At 33.2% G+C, this 15,017-nt stretch overlaps 7 protein-coding genes across 7 annotated transcripts; 4 read left to right on the forward strand and 3 right to left on the reverse strand.

The window, feature by feature from the left end:
* Nucleotides 1–460: 460 nt before the first annotated feature.
* On the reverse strand, nt 461–739 carry RO3G_08546 (uncharacterized protein; the record flags this gene model as incomplete). Its single annotated transcript, XM_067663136.1, has 2 exons — nt 461–586; nt 716–739. The coding sequence occupies 2 exons, from the start codon at nt 737–739 to the stop codon at nt 461–463; spliced, it is 150 nt and encodes a 49-aa protein (XP_067519237.1).
* Nucleotides 740–1,175: 436 nt separating this feature from the next.
* RO3G_08547 (uncharacterized protein) lies at nt 1,176–2,105 on the forward strand (the record flags this gene model as incomplete). The annotated part of the gene is made up of 1 exon (XM_067663137.1): nt 1,176–2,105. The coding sequence occupies one exon, from the start codon at nt 1,176–1,178 to the stop codon at nt 2,103–2,105; it is 930 nt and encodes a 309-aa protein (XP_067519238.1).
* Nucleotides 2,106–4,500: 2,395 nt separating this feature from the next.
* On the forward strand, nt 4,501–5,531 carry RO3G_08548 (uncharacterized protein; the record flags this gene model as incomplete). The annotated part of the gene is made up of 4 exons (XM_067663138.1): nt 4,501–4,510; nt 4,629–4,981; nt 5,052–5,216; nt 5,280–5,531. The coding sequence occupies 4 exons, from the start codon at nt 4,501–4,503 to the stop codon at nt 5,529–5,531; spliced, it is 780 nt and encodes a 259-aa protein (XP_067519239.1).
* Nucleotides 5,532–7,365: 1,834 nt separating this feature from the next.
* On the forward strand, nt 7,366–8,562 carry RO3G_08549 (uncharacterized protein; the record flags this gene model as incomplete). The annotated part of the gene is made up of 3 exons (XM_067663139.1): nt 7,366–7,394; nt 7,545–7,978; nt 8,168–8,562. The coding sequence occupies 3 exons, from the start codon at nt 7,366–7,368 to the stop codon at nt 8,560–8,562; spliced, it is 858 nt and encodes a 285-aa protein (XP_067519240.1).
* Nucleotides 8,563–9,209: 647 nt separating this feature from the next.
* On the reverse strand, nt 9,210–9,793 carry RO3G_08550 (uncharacterized protein; the record flags this gene model as incomplete). Its single annotated transcript, XM_067663140.1, has 3 exons — nt 9,210–9,470; nt 9,523–9,716; nt 9,760–9,793. 3 exons carry the CDS (start codon nt 9,791–9,793, stop codon nt 9,210–9,212), a joined length of 489 nt encoding a protein of 162 aa, XP_067519241.1.
* Nucleotides 9,794–11,013: 1,220 nt separating this feature from the next.
* RO3G_08551 (uncharacterized protein) lies at nt 11,014–11,445 on the forward strand (the record flags this gene model as incomplete). The annotated part of the gene is made up of 4 exons (XM_067663141.1): nt 11,014–11,061; nt 11,119–11,203; nt 11,261–11,325; nt 11,383–11,445. 4 exons carry the CDS (start codon nt 11,014–11,016, stop codon nt 11,443–11,445), a joined length of 261 nt encoding a protein of 86 aa, XP_067519242.1.
* Nucleotides 11,446–12,214: 769 nt separating this feature from the next.
* On the reverse strand, nt 12,215–14,010 carry RO3G_08552 (T-complex protein 1 subunit beta; the record flags this gene model as incomplete). The annotated part of the gene is made up of 5 exons (XM_067663142.1): nt 12,215–13,080; nt 13,132–13,711; nt 13,769–13,834; nt 13,887–13,952; nt 14,008–14,010. The coding sequence occupies 5 exons, from the start codon at nt 14,008–14,010 to the stop codon at nt 12,215–12,217; spliced, it is 1,581 nt and encodes a 526-aa protein (XP_067519243.1).
* Between the last annotated feature and the right edge of the window lie 1,007 nt (nt 14,011–15,017).

Here is a 15,017-nt window from a genome sequence, read left to right on the forward strand (position 1 = left end):
ATGGATAGTTAAAGCACAGCATAATGTTTAGTAATGATTTAACAAGCGTACGTCAATTGTTAAGTAATCAAAATATGCAATTAAACGATCAACAAAATCAAATTCAGTTTACGCCTGAAGCAAAGAAGACATATTTTAGATTACAACAAATAGAAAAGGAACTACAAAATATTGCTTCTTATGGTAGTGCATGTGATGAATTACTCAACTTAATGAGCAATAACTGTGTTTACAACGCTTACTGTGAACTTGCATTTTTGAAATGTTTATTGATAATTCGGGAAAAGGCTAGGTCCTTTGGGATATGGTCAGGCTCTCAAATATTGAAAAAAGCTAGAGAAAACTGCGCAGCCCTTAGCTCTGAAGTACAATCAGCCATTATAGAACTTTATACAGAGTTGAACAGTTCAGTAAGAAAAGAAAAGCCGACGAGTGGAACCTCTTCTTCTTTTACCCTTTCTCAACCCTTAACAGCATCCACACCAGTAGCAACTACACCAGTAACTACCACACCAGTAACTACCACACCAGCAACTACCATTCCAATAGCTACCACTCCAGCAGTATCCACACCAACACCGACAAACTATAATAATTCAACAGAGGTAGCTACATCAGACATGGATGGCATATTATACAACACGTCTTTTCCAGAAACGCCGACTGTGCTTCATTCAAATTCTCCTGGCCACTCTAGTATCGCTTCTCCTGTTACCCAACCAGAGAATTCTGCTTTCATTCTAAATGACCGCAATTTGATTAATTTGCATAATCAACAAAATGCAACATATCAGTCACCTTCTCCAAGAACACAGACCACTTTTACCAACCCTAGTCCATTTGTACCAACACCTATATCACAAAGCTTTGCAACAATATACCCAGCTCATTATCCGCACCCTTCTTGGACACAATATAATCCCAATATACAGCAACAACAACTACAACATCAGATTCCTGTCAATAATCAGATAATCTATGCCATACCTCCATCTCCTACGCAGCTACAGTACAATCCTCATCAACCTCCGGGGCAACATATTTATAGACAGCAACAGCAACAGCAACAACAGCAGCAGCAGCAGCGGCGATCGCATGATTTTGCTCCTATCTTTAACACCAATCCTGGACAAATAAATAGTCAGAAAGTAGCGTCTACAATAGCTTCGTCTGCAATGACTTCGTCTACTCCCTTATCATCTACTTCCAAAGTTAATCAACAGAATACAACGCAACATATGCAATCAGCACGATTTCAATATCCAGCAAATCAATCACCTATGCGTCAAAGAGTACCACAACAAGAAAGTCAAAGCCTCACACAGCAGCAACATCATGAAAGATTTATGAGAATGAAGCAACAACAGCTACTTCAACAACATTTGCAACATCATCTATATCAACAACAACAACAACAGCAACAACAACAACAACAGCAGCAACAGCAACAGCAGCAACACCATAATCAAATAGCAACATCAAGTCCTATATATAATATATATCAACGACAACCACAATCCATCACGCCAAATACCAACTTTCAGGCTCAGGAACTGAATTCTGCAAACATACAACAATCTATCAATGAACAGGTTTTGAATGATTTCTCGTATGTATTTGCGGCTACTGAGACAAACGGAACTTCTGCAGATAACACTGCACCAAAAGTACCTCGTTCATCATCAGGAAGTTTACCGGCTACTCCTCCAGCACAGAAGCAACGGTTTGATACTCCTGGTTTGCCAAATATTCCTCAGCCATCTCATGATCAATTCCTATTGCCTACAAGAATGACAGCCATAGGAGATCTTAAAGACGAAGTAGATACAAAGGATCTTGCACTATTTCCTAAGTTGATACTAAATTTGGTTGAACCATTCCATCTTATTCACGGTCAGCGAATTACGGACAAATATTTCTCAATTGCAACCAATCAATATAATAACTTATACAGTGAAAGAAACAAAGTTGTTCAGCCCAACAGGGGCTTACCACTCGTTATCATGCTTACTGCGTGGCAAGTTAAAGCTGAAAAGAAGATGTGCTGGCCTGAGCATATAAGAATATCTGTTAATAATCATATGCTTCAACTTGAAAAGGTATAGAAGAAAATAATAACAAAAATCACATATTCACATTGTTTTAAATTAATTTCTATTACATGATTTAGAAAAGATCAATTGAAGGTAGGAGTGCCACTTACATAGGGAAGGATAAGCCGTATGATTTGAAAAACGTATTGAAAGATGGAAAGAACCATATTAGATTATTCCAAGATAGTTGTGCATGTGTAAGTTCGAAAAAAGCGTGTATCGAGGTAAAAAATATTAAGAACATGTCCTATGATTCTCACACATATATTTAAATAGAGTTATAGGTTTTGTGTACGTCTCTATGTTCGAGAAAGCGAACAATATATTCTTGAAAGAGTAAAGCAAAAAGAGCTGCCTGTGGAAATGGGGAAGGATATGATTGATATCCTGTTGGGAAAGAAACCAGGTAATGACAATGATGATGAAATTGCTATAAAACAAAGTTCAGTCAAAGTAAATTTGAAGTGTCCGTTTTCATTCCGAAGGATGAAAACGCCAGTAAAAGGTCTGAGATGTAAACATGTTGCTGTAAGTGATATTAATAATATATATGAAAGGAAATTCTAAAGCTATTTTATGTCCAGTGCTTTGATTTACACAACTATTTAACATCTAATAAGACAGAATATCCTAACTGGATATGTCCCCATTGCAACGAAATATGTACATCAGATAATCTTGCTCATGATTTATTCTTTGGGGAATTGTTAAAAGTCTTGCCTAAAAATGTAGCAGAAATTGAATTTAAAGATGATCACAGTAATATAAGAATAACAAAAGAAGATGATGACGACGACGATGATGATAGCATTAAGTATAATGACGACGAAGAGGATGAAATGAAGAATGATTATAATAGAAAAGAAGGCAAAATACAAAAGGTTGAGAATAATATAGAGGTAGTTGATTTAATCAGTGATGAAGAAGATGACAATAATACTGCAAAACGACAAAAATTAATGTAGTGTGTGTAAATAAATCGTGTTACAAACTATGAACAATAAAGCAACTTTATGTACAAAATTGCCTGTCTTTTTTATTTTTACTTGTATGTATCTTATTTATCTTTACTGAAACCATAGATAGTATTTATCTAACCATCTGATATTTATTTTAACGATACATCAGTATAATGGTATTCTTTCCATTTTATAAAGTTGAATTAGAAAGCTCAAACAATATACAAACAATTGTATTACTCATTGATTTTTGTTTGAAATATTATGATTGAAGAAGACAGGCAAAAAGATAAATTATGCCATTAGAAGTACTTTCATTTTGTTTCAAATGCCTTTTCTATACATAACGTCATTTCAGCACATTGATAAAATTTTCAGCCGCTGAAGCATCTATAAAGTAAAGAAATATTAGTAATGATTTTTATTATAGAAGAATAACCCTTGTTGCACTAAGATATGGGATTACAGCTGAGTAAAAAGCAAGCTGTCTAGACTTCATTATTATCAGCCGGCATGGTGTCGAAATAGGTTGCAGCATAACAAAACTGTTTTGAGAAGCAAAGGCTTGGATAATTGAGAGAAAATGAAGAAGAGCTAGAGTATATAAAAGATAATTACATGTTCATTTAAAAGCAGTAGATTATGACAAAGAGCTGTAAATGTTTGAAATTTTATTTACTGGAAAGATATATACCAATCTAGCTTTTGAATTCTGTGTGCTCATGTTTTCCAATTACGAGTAATCATACTCTGCTTTTAAAATGATAAAATCAAATAACATGAAGACATATACAAATGAATTGAAGCCAAGTTTGAAGCATTGTTTGGCTTCAAGGTAACTTTTAATATATCAAATTATTTTGCTGTAAACCCATTTTTTCTATATAAAACCAGTTTTAAAATTCAAGCTAGAGAAAACATGTTTACTGGTAAAATTATAGTTTTGTAAATGATCCTTTTACTTTGGCTATATCAGTCTCTAAAGCGTTGATTTTCGCTTTTACTTTTTAATTATTGTTGTCACACTTGATGCTCAGCATAATTGTGTTCCCTTTTTGTGTTGCGTAACTCCTGCGATCTATGTATAAAAAATGTCGGCATAATAAATAACAAATGTAGTTCAATAGATTATTGTATATTTTGTTGGATTTAATGATCATAAAAGATGATTATGTATTATGAAGTAAGTGATAAATATCAACAAAACAGAAAAAAGGAGAAAGTTTTATTGTTAGTATATTTTGATAATTAAATCATTGACCACAGCTAACAATAGCAATATGCTCATGAGATTTAGCATAGCTCAGCTTTCCTTGTGCGCATACATGAGTGCACTGACTGTGCTTCTATCTATAATTCAAGAGTCAGAAAGCCATTAACTCTAAAAATAGTCTTGCAGTGTACCTCACTGAGTCTCAAAAAGTTATCAAAAAGTCCAAATGTTAGATATGATTACTGGTAAGTTTCATCATTCCAAAAATATACATAAAAAATCTTTTTTATTTTTCTTTTTATTTTCTTTTGTTTCCTTTCCCTTTTGCAATGATGAATAGATTAAGGAAAGCATTTTCAATAGTTGATAGAAAACCACCACTTCACCAACAAAAATCAACTACTGATTTATCGTCTATACGTTCATCTATTATGGCTCCTTCAAGACCTCGATCAGTGCAAATAGATCATGATATGATAGAATCTCATATAATGGCACCACCTCCATTAAAACAATCAAATTTTAAAGATGACAACATGTTAGTATTTGCACAGAAAAAGGAAGAAGAGGAAGAAAGCAACAAATATCTTCAATTAGGCTTAAAGTATCATGAAAAAGGTGAACTTGAAAAAGCAACATATTATTGGAGATTATCGTCACAGCATGGATCACCTTTAGGCTTATTCTTTTATGGCATTGCTTTAAGACACGGTTGGGTAAATAAGTAAAAAAGAAGAGAAAAAAAAAAAGAAAAAAAAAACTAATACTGTATGGGTGTGAGTTAAGGGTTGTAAAAAAGATCCAATTAAGGCAGTGAAATATTTACAAAGTGCAGCAGAGTCAGCAGTTTATGAATTACAAACCAACGTAGCACAATCAGCTATGGTGGCTAAATCAGAGTTAGTACTTGCCATATATGAACTAGGTGTTTGTTTTCGCCATGGTTGGGGAGTAAGTTTATGTTAAATAGTTTGTATACAATATTTTTTATTCACTGCTTTATATATAAAAAAGGTACCAAAGAATTTGGAAACAGCGGCCTATTATTTCCAAATAGCCTCTAATTTAGGAGATCCAGATGCACAAAATGATTTAGGGTTTTGTTATATGCACGGAATAGGTGTCAAAAAAGATTTATATTTAGCAGCCAAATATTATCGATTAGCTGAAAAGCAAGGGCAAGGTATTATCGGTAACTCGTGGATTTGGAAAGAAAAATACAACCAAGTAGAAGAACCGGGATGGAATGGGAAAGTGAAGAAATAAAAAAGGGGCAGGTTTCCTCTCGTTAAACTCCGCTTTGCTGAAGATCAATGCACTACTTGTCAAACATTAAATGACAAAAATTAATTTTAAAAAATACAAACTAAAATTTTTTCGTTGCTTTTACTTTCTTTCTTACTTTAAACACATGGGAAACAGCATTAGTTCAAAGTCAAAAGCAATTGATAAACAACTTCGATTGGAAAGAAAAAGAGAAGCAAAAGAAATAAAAATTTTATTGTTAGGTAATCCATAATTTTTTTTTTCTATATTCATAATAAATAAATAAAAAAGGCGCTGGTGACTCTGGAAAGTCAACGATCATAAAGCAAATGAGGTTAATTCATGCTTCTGGATTCTCGAAACTTGAAAGAGAAAACTTTCGTTTAATGATATTTACAAACATATTAGGATCCATGCAAGCCTTATTAGAAGGCATGCATCTTAATAAACTCACATTTGAAAATGATGCCAACTGGGTAATTTGCACTATCTAGATTTCTCTTCATTTTTAGGCGTTAATCCTCTTTATAGGAATATATTGCATTGTTTGAACAAATACCGACTACTTTATCCTTACAAGAGTCTTATCCAATAGAATATCTTGAACCACTAAAATCATTATGGAAAGATAAAGGCATCCAAGAAACGTTTTCAAAAGGACACACATTTGCTTTTAATGAAAATATTTACTAGTAAAATACTGCTATTTATTGACAATGAAGACATTAACTCATCATGTCTGTAGTTTTTTTGACGAACTTGATCGAATTTTCCAACCTGGATTTATACCATCTGATGCTGATATCATTCACTGCAGAATAAAAACGACTGGTGAGTTTATAATTTTTTTCCCCACTTTTTTCTTCTTAAAACTGTCCTTTAATATAAATCCCATTTTCAGGAATCGTGGAAACCAAATTTAGAAATGGATCAGTAACTTATAAAATGCTGGACGTTGGAGGGCAAAGAAGTGAGAGAAAAAAATGGTATTAAAATTTGGTTGAGTTTTTCTTTTATTGCTTAGTAACACTTGTGATAGGATTCACTGTTTTGATAATGTCGCCGCCATCTTATTTGTGGTAGCTTTAAGCGGGTATGATAGTTGTTTAGTTGAAGATAAATACTCTGTAAGAAAAAATATGTAGCATATGAAATATATGTAGATTAATAATCATTTCATTATAGAATCAAGTAAAAGGCTTACACAAATAACACGTATTTTCTTTTATTTACATCTAATTATACACGTAGATGTATGAAGCCTTTATGCTGTTTGAATCGATATGTAATTCTAAATGGTTTATAAATACCTCTATTATCCTATTCTTAAATAAGAATGATTTATTTAAAAAAAAGCTATTGAAATCCAACGTAAAAGATTATTTTCCTGATTATAGAGGTTTGTATTGAAAATACAATACAAATAGACCATTTTTTGCTCATCAAACAAAATAGGCTCACCAACAGATTACAATCAAGCAAAGGAATACTTTAAATCAAGATTTTTATGCTTAAATGCAAATCATCAAAAGCAAATATATGTGCATTTTACCGTTGCTACGGATACCAAATTGTTAGCCGTTGTTATGGAATCCGTATCTGATAGTATTCTCCAAGAAAATCTTCAAACCCTTTTACTGTAGTATTAAATCGCCGACTTAATAATAAAAACATAGTTTTCTAATTTTTCTTTTTTTTTCCTTGATGACAATCTGTCCAAATTGTAATAGTTCAAATTCTGTAATAGATGAATACTATGTTATAGTTTGCTCGGATTGTGGAACAGTATTAGATGATTTGCGTATAGGTGAAGAGCAGGAAACAGAATATAAGTATGGAAGAAGTCAAATTAAGCATATCAAAGTAAAAATATATATATATATGTATATATAAATTTCTAATTCTTTCATTACAGACTGGCACCGAGACGATCAATTGCAAGCGCATCGAAAAAGTATTTAAATATTTTGACATTCCTAATGATGCTTACAATGAGGCTATTGGCTTCTATAGTAAATACAAATCAAAGTTGAATGCTTGGAAAGGTACTGAGATTGGTCTTGTTCTGGCAACACTCATTGGATCTGATTCCAGACCTGGTTGGTTACTTTCTGATTATTTAAAAGCCTTCCCTGAACCTGTAGATTTAAAACATATTAGAAGTACTTATTTAACCTTGTTTCCCTCATTTATACGGTTTCAAAAAATTAGCGATGTTCAATTGCAAGTGAACTTTGTTGTCGAGAAACTATATCCAACAGTGGTTCAACAGTTACAACAGAAATTTAAAAAACTTTATAAAAAACCAATCAAGAGTCAATTAATCAAGATCGCAAGGCAGCTGACGGAATTTGCAAAGAACCATGGTGTAGGAGAAGGTGCACATATTCGACCAGTCATTTGTGCTGCGATATTTATTTCAGCTTTGTACTTACAGAGGAAGGAATGTAAAAAGAAATCAGCATTATCGTCTCCACTATATGTTTATAAGATGCAAACGATAGAGCCAATTATAGAAATAAGCCATAGGATACTTGCCGATCGATATAATGACATCTTAAAATTGCTAGGAACCTGTCTTGAAAAAGTACCTTGGCTATCCTCCGTTAATCCTAAAAATGCCGTGTACTTTCTAGATGATATCCTTACCTTCTTCTATGGACCTGATCCCATCTTTAATGCTTCGAATTATCAATCTCAAATCATTAGAAAAGCAGAACGAAAACGAGAAGAATTTACTGAGACAATAAGAGAAGCAAAGCAAAAATTCGACCAAGGAATAGAACCTAATTCAAAAACAAGTTTAGAATTTCACATGTGGAACTTGCTCTCCAAAGGCTATTCTGTAGAAGAATTAGAAACATGGCATCCCCAAGCTTTATGTGACAAAAGTAATTCCTTCTTGTTCAAAGAGCGGTTTGGTATTGCTAATTTTCCACGAGACATTGATAGCGTTGACGTTACTCAAGATGATATGTCCGACCAAGAGATAGCATTGTATTTAACTGAATCATTGCTTGCACCTATATAAATATACCATTATTTTTCCTTTTTATCATCCTTATTTTTAAGCGTATTATATATTTATTTCTGTAATGAATGTTAATATTACTGTTGATAAGTATCTCGAGTTGGTTATCTACATTGTATTTGAGAAATATTTTCAGAAGATGCTTTTGAGAAGGAGCAAACCACAGCTATGTAGGTTACACGTATTACTGCAGATCTGGAGTGAACATCCCAATCACATGCTTGTGCTACAATGCTAACAAAAGAAGAGTAATTGAAAGTAGGTTAGTGAAACAAAAACGCTTTTTTTTTACTTGAGTTTGATTATCAAATTAAATTTCTGACATTTTAAGATGAAATGCGAGAGCTTAAGTATTTGTTTTTTATAGTCTTATATTTGATATGTAGTTTGTGAACGATGGTATCCTTCATCAGCTTTTACGCGTTCTTGTATGTTACTCCTTACTTCTAATATGGAATCACAATATCAGGGGGAGAAAAAGCTATTTATCATACTTAACGCTAATAGTATTCAAGGGAATGAGTTGGCTTGTCTCATTAATTAAATATTTTATTTCATAAAAGCAAATATCCTTCACTTGTTTCTACATTTTTCATAAACATGCGCCTTTCTTACTTAAATATTGTAAATATTGTTACTCTGCAGCCTTATGCCAACCCTACTCTTTTGCAAATGGTATTAAATTCATGAGAATCAATGATACCATCATGATTCAAGTCAGCCTCATTTAGCATTTCCATTATTTGCTTTTCTGTCCACGACGGCTCTTGCGCAGCACACATTGTTAACAGACTTTTTAAGGTAATACCATTAACATTAGGATCCTCCAACATACGGTAAGCAATATTTGACTTGATTTCTTGCTCTTCAGGTATAAAATAATCTTCCTCTTCATCCATATTTTCTTCCTAAACATCTGCTTTACTAAAAAAAATATCACTTAAGCATATTTATTATTACCTGCAGCTCTGTAACAATATCCATAAAGTCTTTTAAATCAATAGTCTTTTCTTTTTGTCTACCAACTGATTCAAAAAGATCTGGCATATCCTCCAATTGTACAGGTAACTTTAATTCTACTAATGCTTTATAAAGGCCGTTATTATCTAAATAGCCAGTATCATCTATATCATGGCTTTCAAAAACTGTAGAAGCTGGTAATATGATGAGCAATAATGTCTTTTATTTTCTTTGTACCTTTTTTTATCTGTCTATTAGAGTGCTTTTTCATATTTATACAAATAAGCGAAAAAGAGAGAAAAAAACAGAGTATGGCTTTATGCCATTACCGATCTGGGGTTTAAAGTGCATTGGATATAATTAAAAGCCACCAGTCCCAAGCTATACTTAATGTATTAAAATTAAACCATGCTTAATTTTTTTTTATGTTTATTAAAACTCATCAAAGGATTAAGAGTGATGCAAGTATATAAAACAGTGATTTGTCACGAAGATACTAAAGATATTAGCATAGAGGATTGTAAGCAGATAGCTTCAATAGCTCTTTCTGGATCTGTTTGAGGGCAATCTCCTCCAAGACAGGAGTCTGTTCAAATAATTGTTGCCAGTGGGCTTTCCATATGAATCAGATGACTGTAGCAAAAAATCATAGATTGTAAACTTGTCATGATAATATAAAATGTAATACTTGGATAATCCAAGTGTAGATAAATCCTGGAATAGTAAACCATGTCTAATGTACAACACAGTTTTGTTTTTTGTAAAAGAGTGTACAATACAGTATTCGCACTTTAAATTCAGAAATGGGGTTTTTAAGACAAATTGAAGTTCGAGTTCATAATTTCTTCCGCTCTATTTCAAAAAGAGCTTTTTTTTTCGAAATCCAACTCATAGTCTTTTTTATCATTTATCCTTCATGAATGAGTAAAAGTTAAAAATGCTTAACAAAAGAAAGCTGATTGAAATGAATTATGTTTTTGAATCGACTTTTAACTTTAAAACGATGATACTGCTTAAATTTCGTATTTTACTAACCTATCTAATGTGCTTGTTTATTTTAAACCAACAAGCTTCTTGTATACCATAAATCTGAAAAGGAACAATAAATGTCTGATGGCTCTGCTTGATTAACTGTACCTGAACGTTTATTTATGGAGTATGTTATAATTTGATAGGTAATTGTCTCAGTTTGCTGTCTAATCAACATCAGCTTAAATAAATCAGCGGAGTTATATGGTGCTTATTGATACAGTCTTTAAGATATGATTGTATATGCATATGGAAATAAAGACAAGAGATCTAACATCAATAGATAGTTAAATCAAATTTTTCATGATAGTAATTCCTCTATCTACGTTACAAACTAATAAAATAAGTCTGTATCCAGACTTTGTTTGTATGAAGTGGATAGTACGTCACAAATCTTTTATGCGGAATATCAAAATAAAGTGAGAAACGTGAAGGGGGTTGTCTTTTCTTCTTGAAAACAGTATGTCAACAGAAAACAAGATTCCTAGCGAAGAAATTTTAGCACAAAAGGTACTTCCTTTATTTTACTAAAATTAAAAAAAAATAGCCATCTTACATTTCGAAAAGTGGGATCGTGCCATTTCCAACTTTGTTGTGAAAACTGGTCTCGGTTTAAGTGCTGGTATTGTTGCTTCTGCATTACTGTTCAAAAGTAAGCTTTAAAAAAATTCATTTATTGTTTTATTCATCTCAATTAATATGTGAATAGAGCGTAGCTGGCCTATTGCTATTGCTACTGGTTGGGGTTTTGGTGTTGCTTATGCTGATGCTCAAGTATATAGACATATTACTGCACAATTAACAAACAACTCACATCCCTTTCTTTTATAGCGCATCTTCCATCCTTCCAATGTCCCCGGCGCGAAATTTGAAAAAGTGAAACTTTCCAATTAGAGATTTTATTTTTTTTTTTAAAAAAAAAAAATGGCCTAGCTGCAGTGCATATTGACAACATAACAGCTTTTTTTTTTGGGCAACAATAAAAAAGATAGTATTTAAAGTACTCCATATATTTATTAGAGAAAAAAAGAAAACACGCAGCTAAATCAATTTGGAGCTTTTTGAGCTTTTTGGGACATTCACCTTTGACCATTAGACTCAACGACTTTTTTCATTAAAAACAGCTGCTAGTCTTTGTGATTACGAAAACGAGTATTTGGATTTTAGTTTCAAAACATTAAACACATTTATGTACCCTGCTGGTTTAGAATAAGGAATTGAATACGCTTTCGTTAACAAGCAGATATGATTGATTTTGGATAACAATTTCTTTCATATTGTCTCAATAAATCTTCATCCATTGTTCTCTCAGCAATAGGTATTAAAACGAAAAATTAAATCCTTGGCTGCAACAGCTACTATTGCAAAAATCAAAAGAAAAGACTGTATCAAAATTACTAATCACAAATATGACAATAATCAGAGAAAAAGCACAATGAAAACATGCGAAAACATGGCTATAAATGACATTGCTGGATTACTCGAAATTGCACTGCAAGTTATTTGATTGTCACTGACCAGTATACAGCATAATTCAATTCCTCATTGAGGTTTCGACGTTTTATCCGAGAATGAAGCTTATGTGCAAATACAATGAATGATCACAAAGCGAAGATTTGTTGGTTTTATAAGAAATGAGAACGTGATTTTGCTTTTTTTTTATTTATGCAGTTCGTTGGCGAGGAGCAGAGCGAATAATGTTATCTACACGTAAAACCATTTCAGCAGCTTCAGAGGCAGACAAAAGTACTTGCTTCTTGAGTTTAAATGATTCAGTAATACCCAGTTCTCTCACATCACCTACTTCACCCTTCACCATATCTAAACCAGCCGTGTTTTTGCCATCATAGTGTGCAGCTCTTAATTGAGAGACCAATTCAGAGGAGTCAAAACCAGCATTATCTGCCAAAATAGTGGGCATTTGACGAAGAGCCTTCGCAAAGGATTCTGCAGCAATGGCACGCTTACCAGCTGTTTTAGCAGCCACTTCATCGGCAGCCTTGGACATCAACATTTCGGCGCAACCGCCACCCAGTACTGTTCTAGGCTCTTTCACTGTTTGTGACAAAACACAGAGAGCATCATGAAGAGATCTTTCGGCTTCATCTAATAATTGTTGAGTAGCACCACGTAAAACAACGGTACATGCTTCACCAGCAGCCACACCAGAGAATTTGATTAACTTATCTTCGCCAATAATAACTTCTTCAATCAAGTCACAGTGACCTAACTTGACTAACTCAGGATGGTCAAAGGTAGAAGCAATCTCACCACCTGTCACCAAGGCTAATCTTTCAACACCTTCGAAATCAGCGTGTTCAATACTGGCAATACCTGAATCGGCAAATAGTTGTTCTGGCCAATTATAAATCAATTGACGGTTTACAAAACAGTTGATACCGTGGGCTTTGATTTTCTCGACCTTTTCCTTCATTTTATCGCGTTCTGCACGTTCTAATTCAGCCAATTTACCTGTGGCGTCCACTTTGACACGGGCACCAAAAATTTTAATTTTATCGGTATCCATGGCTATAAGGAATGAAAATGTCAAAAAAGAATGACCACAAACAATTTACTTACATGTATTAGCAATCAAGATCTTTGCGTTTTCAACTCGTTTAGGACAGTTGACACCAATTGATTTATCAAGAATGAAACCTTCATCCAAGTAAGAATCTCTTAATTTTCCTCCAGGCTTTTTGATGATTTGAATGTTTTCCAGATTAGTAGATCCCTTTAAACGCAAAACAGCATCAACAGCTAATTCAGAAAAGTATTCTTTGTCTTGGGATAACACTTTAGAACTGAGAGTTGTTTTTGCAATATTAATCAAATCTTCACGGAACAAATCTTTATCTTGACTGTGATCAATCGCACTTGCCTCAAGAGCTTTGTATGCAGCCGAAGATGCAAGTCGGTAACCTTCAATAATTGTTTGTGGATGAATGTGTTGATTCACCAAAAACTCTGCTTGGCGTAAGAGCTCAGCTGCCAAAACACAGACAGATGTTGTACCATCACCAACTTCGTCATCTTGGACTTTAGAAATGTTTACAAGTACTTTAGCTGCTGCATTGTCAAGAGCGATTGATTTTAAAATTGTAGCACCGTCATTTGTCACAAGAATTTCGCCTGTTGAGGCAGATTGAAGAATTTTATCCTAATCAACATTTTTATTGGCATATTGTATAGAAACGGAAATGCGATTTAAACTTACCATCCCCTTAGGTCCAAGAGTGCTTTTGACTAAATCGCCTACAGCAATAGCACCAATGAAAGAAGACTACAGTAAGATTAATTTTTTTTGTTCTGATCGTATAATGTTCACTCCCTACCAAACGCGCATTTTCAGCTCTTTCCTCAGTGGCTTGATTTTGAAAGATGTCAACAGGAGCTAAAGACTTTGAGAAAGATTTATCAGTAATTCAAATCTCTTACAATTGACTTTTGTTTTACCATTTGCTATTTATTTCTTTTACTTCAAAAGGAAGAAAATGAGAGAAGTGAAGAAAAAAGAGGAAATTGACAAGTACAAAATATGCACTCCGATAAAATCGCACGTTGTATGAAAGAAAATTTTGACAAGCAGCTTCTGCTAGACACTGTATTTATCCCATACGTACAAGAAAAGAAGACTAAAGGGATCACAGGAGAGGGGAAATGAATTACATAAAAGCTCAAGGCTTAGTGATAGCAATATTACAGCCAAATTTATGACAGACTTACAATTAGAATCTCTTAAATAAAGGATTTATTGTAAGAAGCGTATTTAAACTAAAGATGAGCTCAATCACTTTATTTATTAATAGAATTCGAGCTTATTAATGCTTGAAAAAATAATTTTATTGCTTTAACTTCCTTAACTGTGTTACTTTTTGCAAACTAGCATTAAATACAAGTCTTTTGAGGTCTAATTTTGAAGATTGCGACTCATAAGTGTAGTAGGGCTTTATTTTTGAGGATTACGCATGCTTTTAAATTTCCGTTCTGCATTTACCCAATCAAAATAATTTATATCTATTTTGTTCCTGAGGCCTTATTTCTTTTATTGCTACTAAGGGCCTTTAATTTACCTCTTGCAGACATCTATCTTCTCTTATACTCTTAAAGATGGTTTTATTATAGCTCTGATAGGCAAGAAAAATTAATATCATAGCAAATTGAGCAAAAAATTTATTTACTGTAAAATTAAAATCAATCAAGTACGAAGACTACAGCGCTTTTTTTTTTGTAAATAAACAGTTTATTTTTATTTATAAAATATAATATAATAGAGTCACGCGTCTGAGGGCAGTGTGAACCAAAATAAACAAAGTATAAACGATTGAACATACTAGCCAAGATTGAGTCTGCCTCTTTTAATAGTGACAAACTACGACGTAGCACTAGCGATCAGTTGTTTAACATTGAAAGGAAGTTTGACAATAGTAAATCACTAATGGGCACGCCAGGTAATGGAAGGCGCA

This window comes from Rhizopus delemar, genomic scaffold (genome assembly GCF_000149305.1).
Source record: "Rhizopus delemar RA 99-880 supercont3.6 genomic scaffold, whole genome shotgun sequence".
Lineage (NCBI taxonomy): Eukaryota > Fungi > Mucoromycota > Mucoromycetes > Mucorales > Rhizopodaceae > Rhizopus > Rhizopus delemar.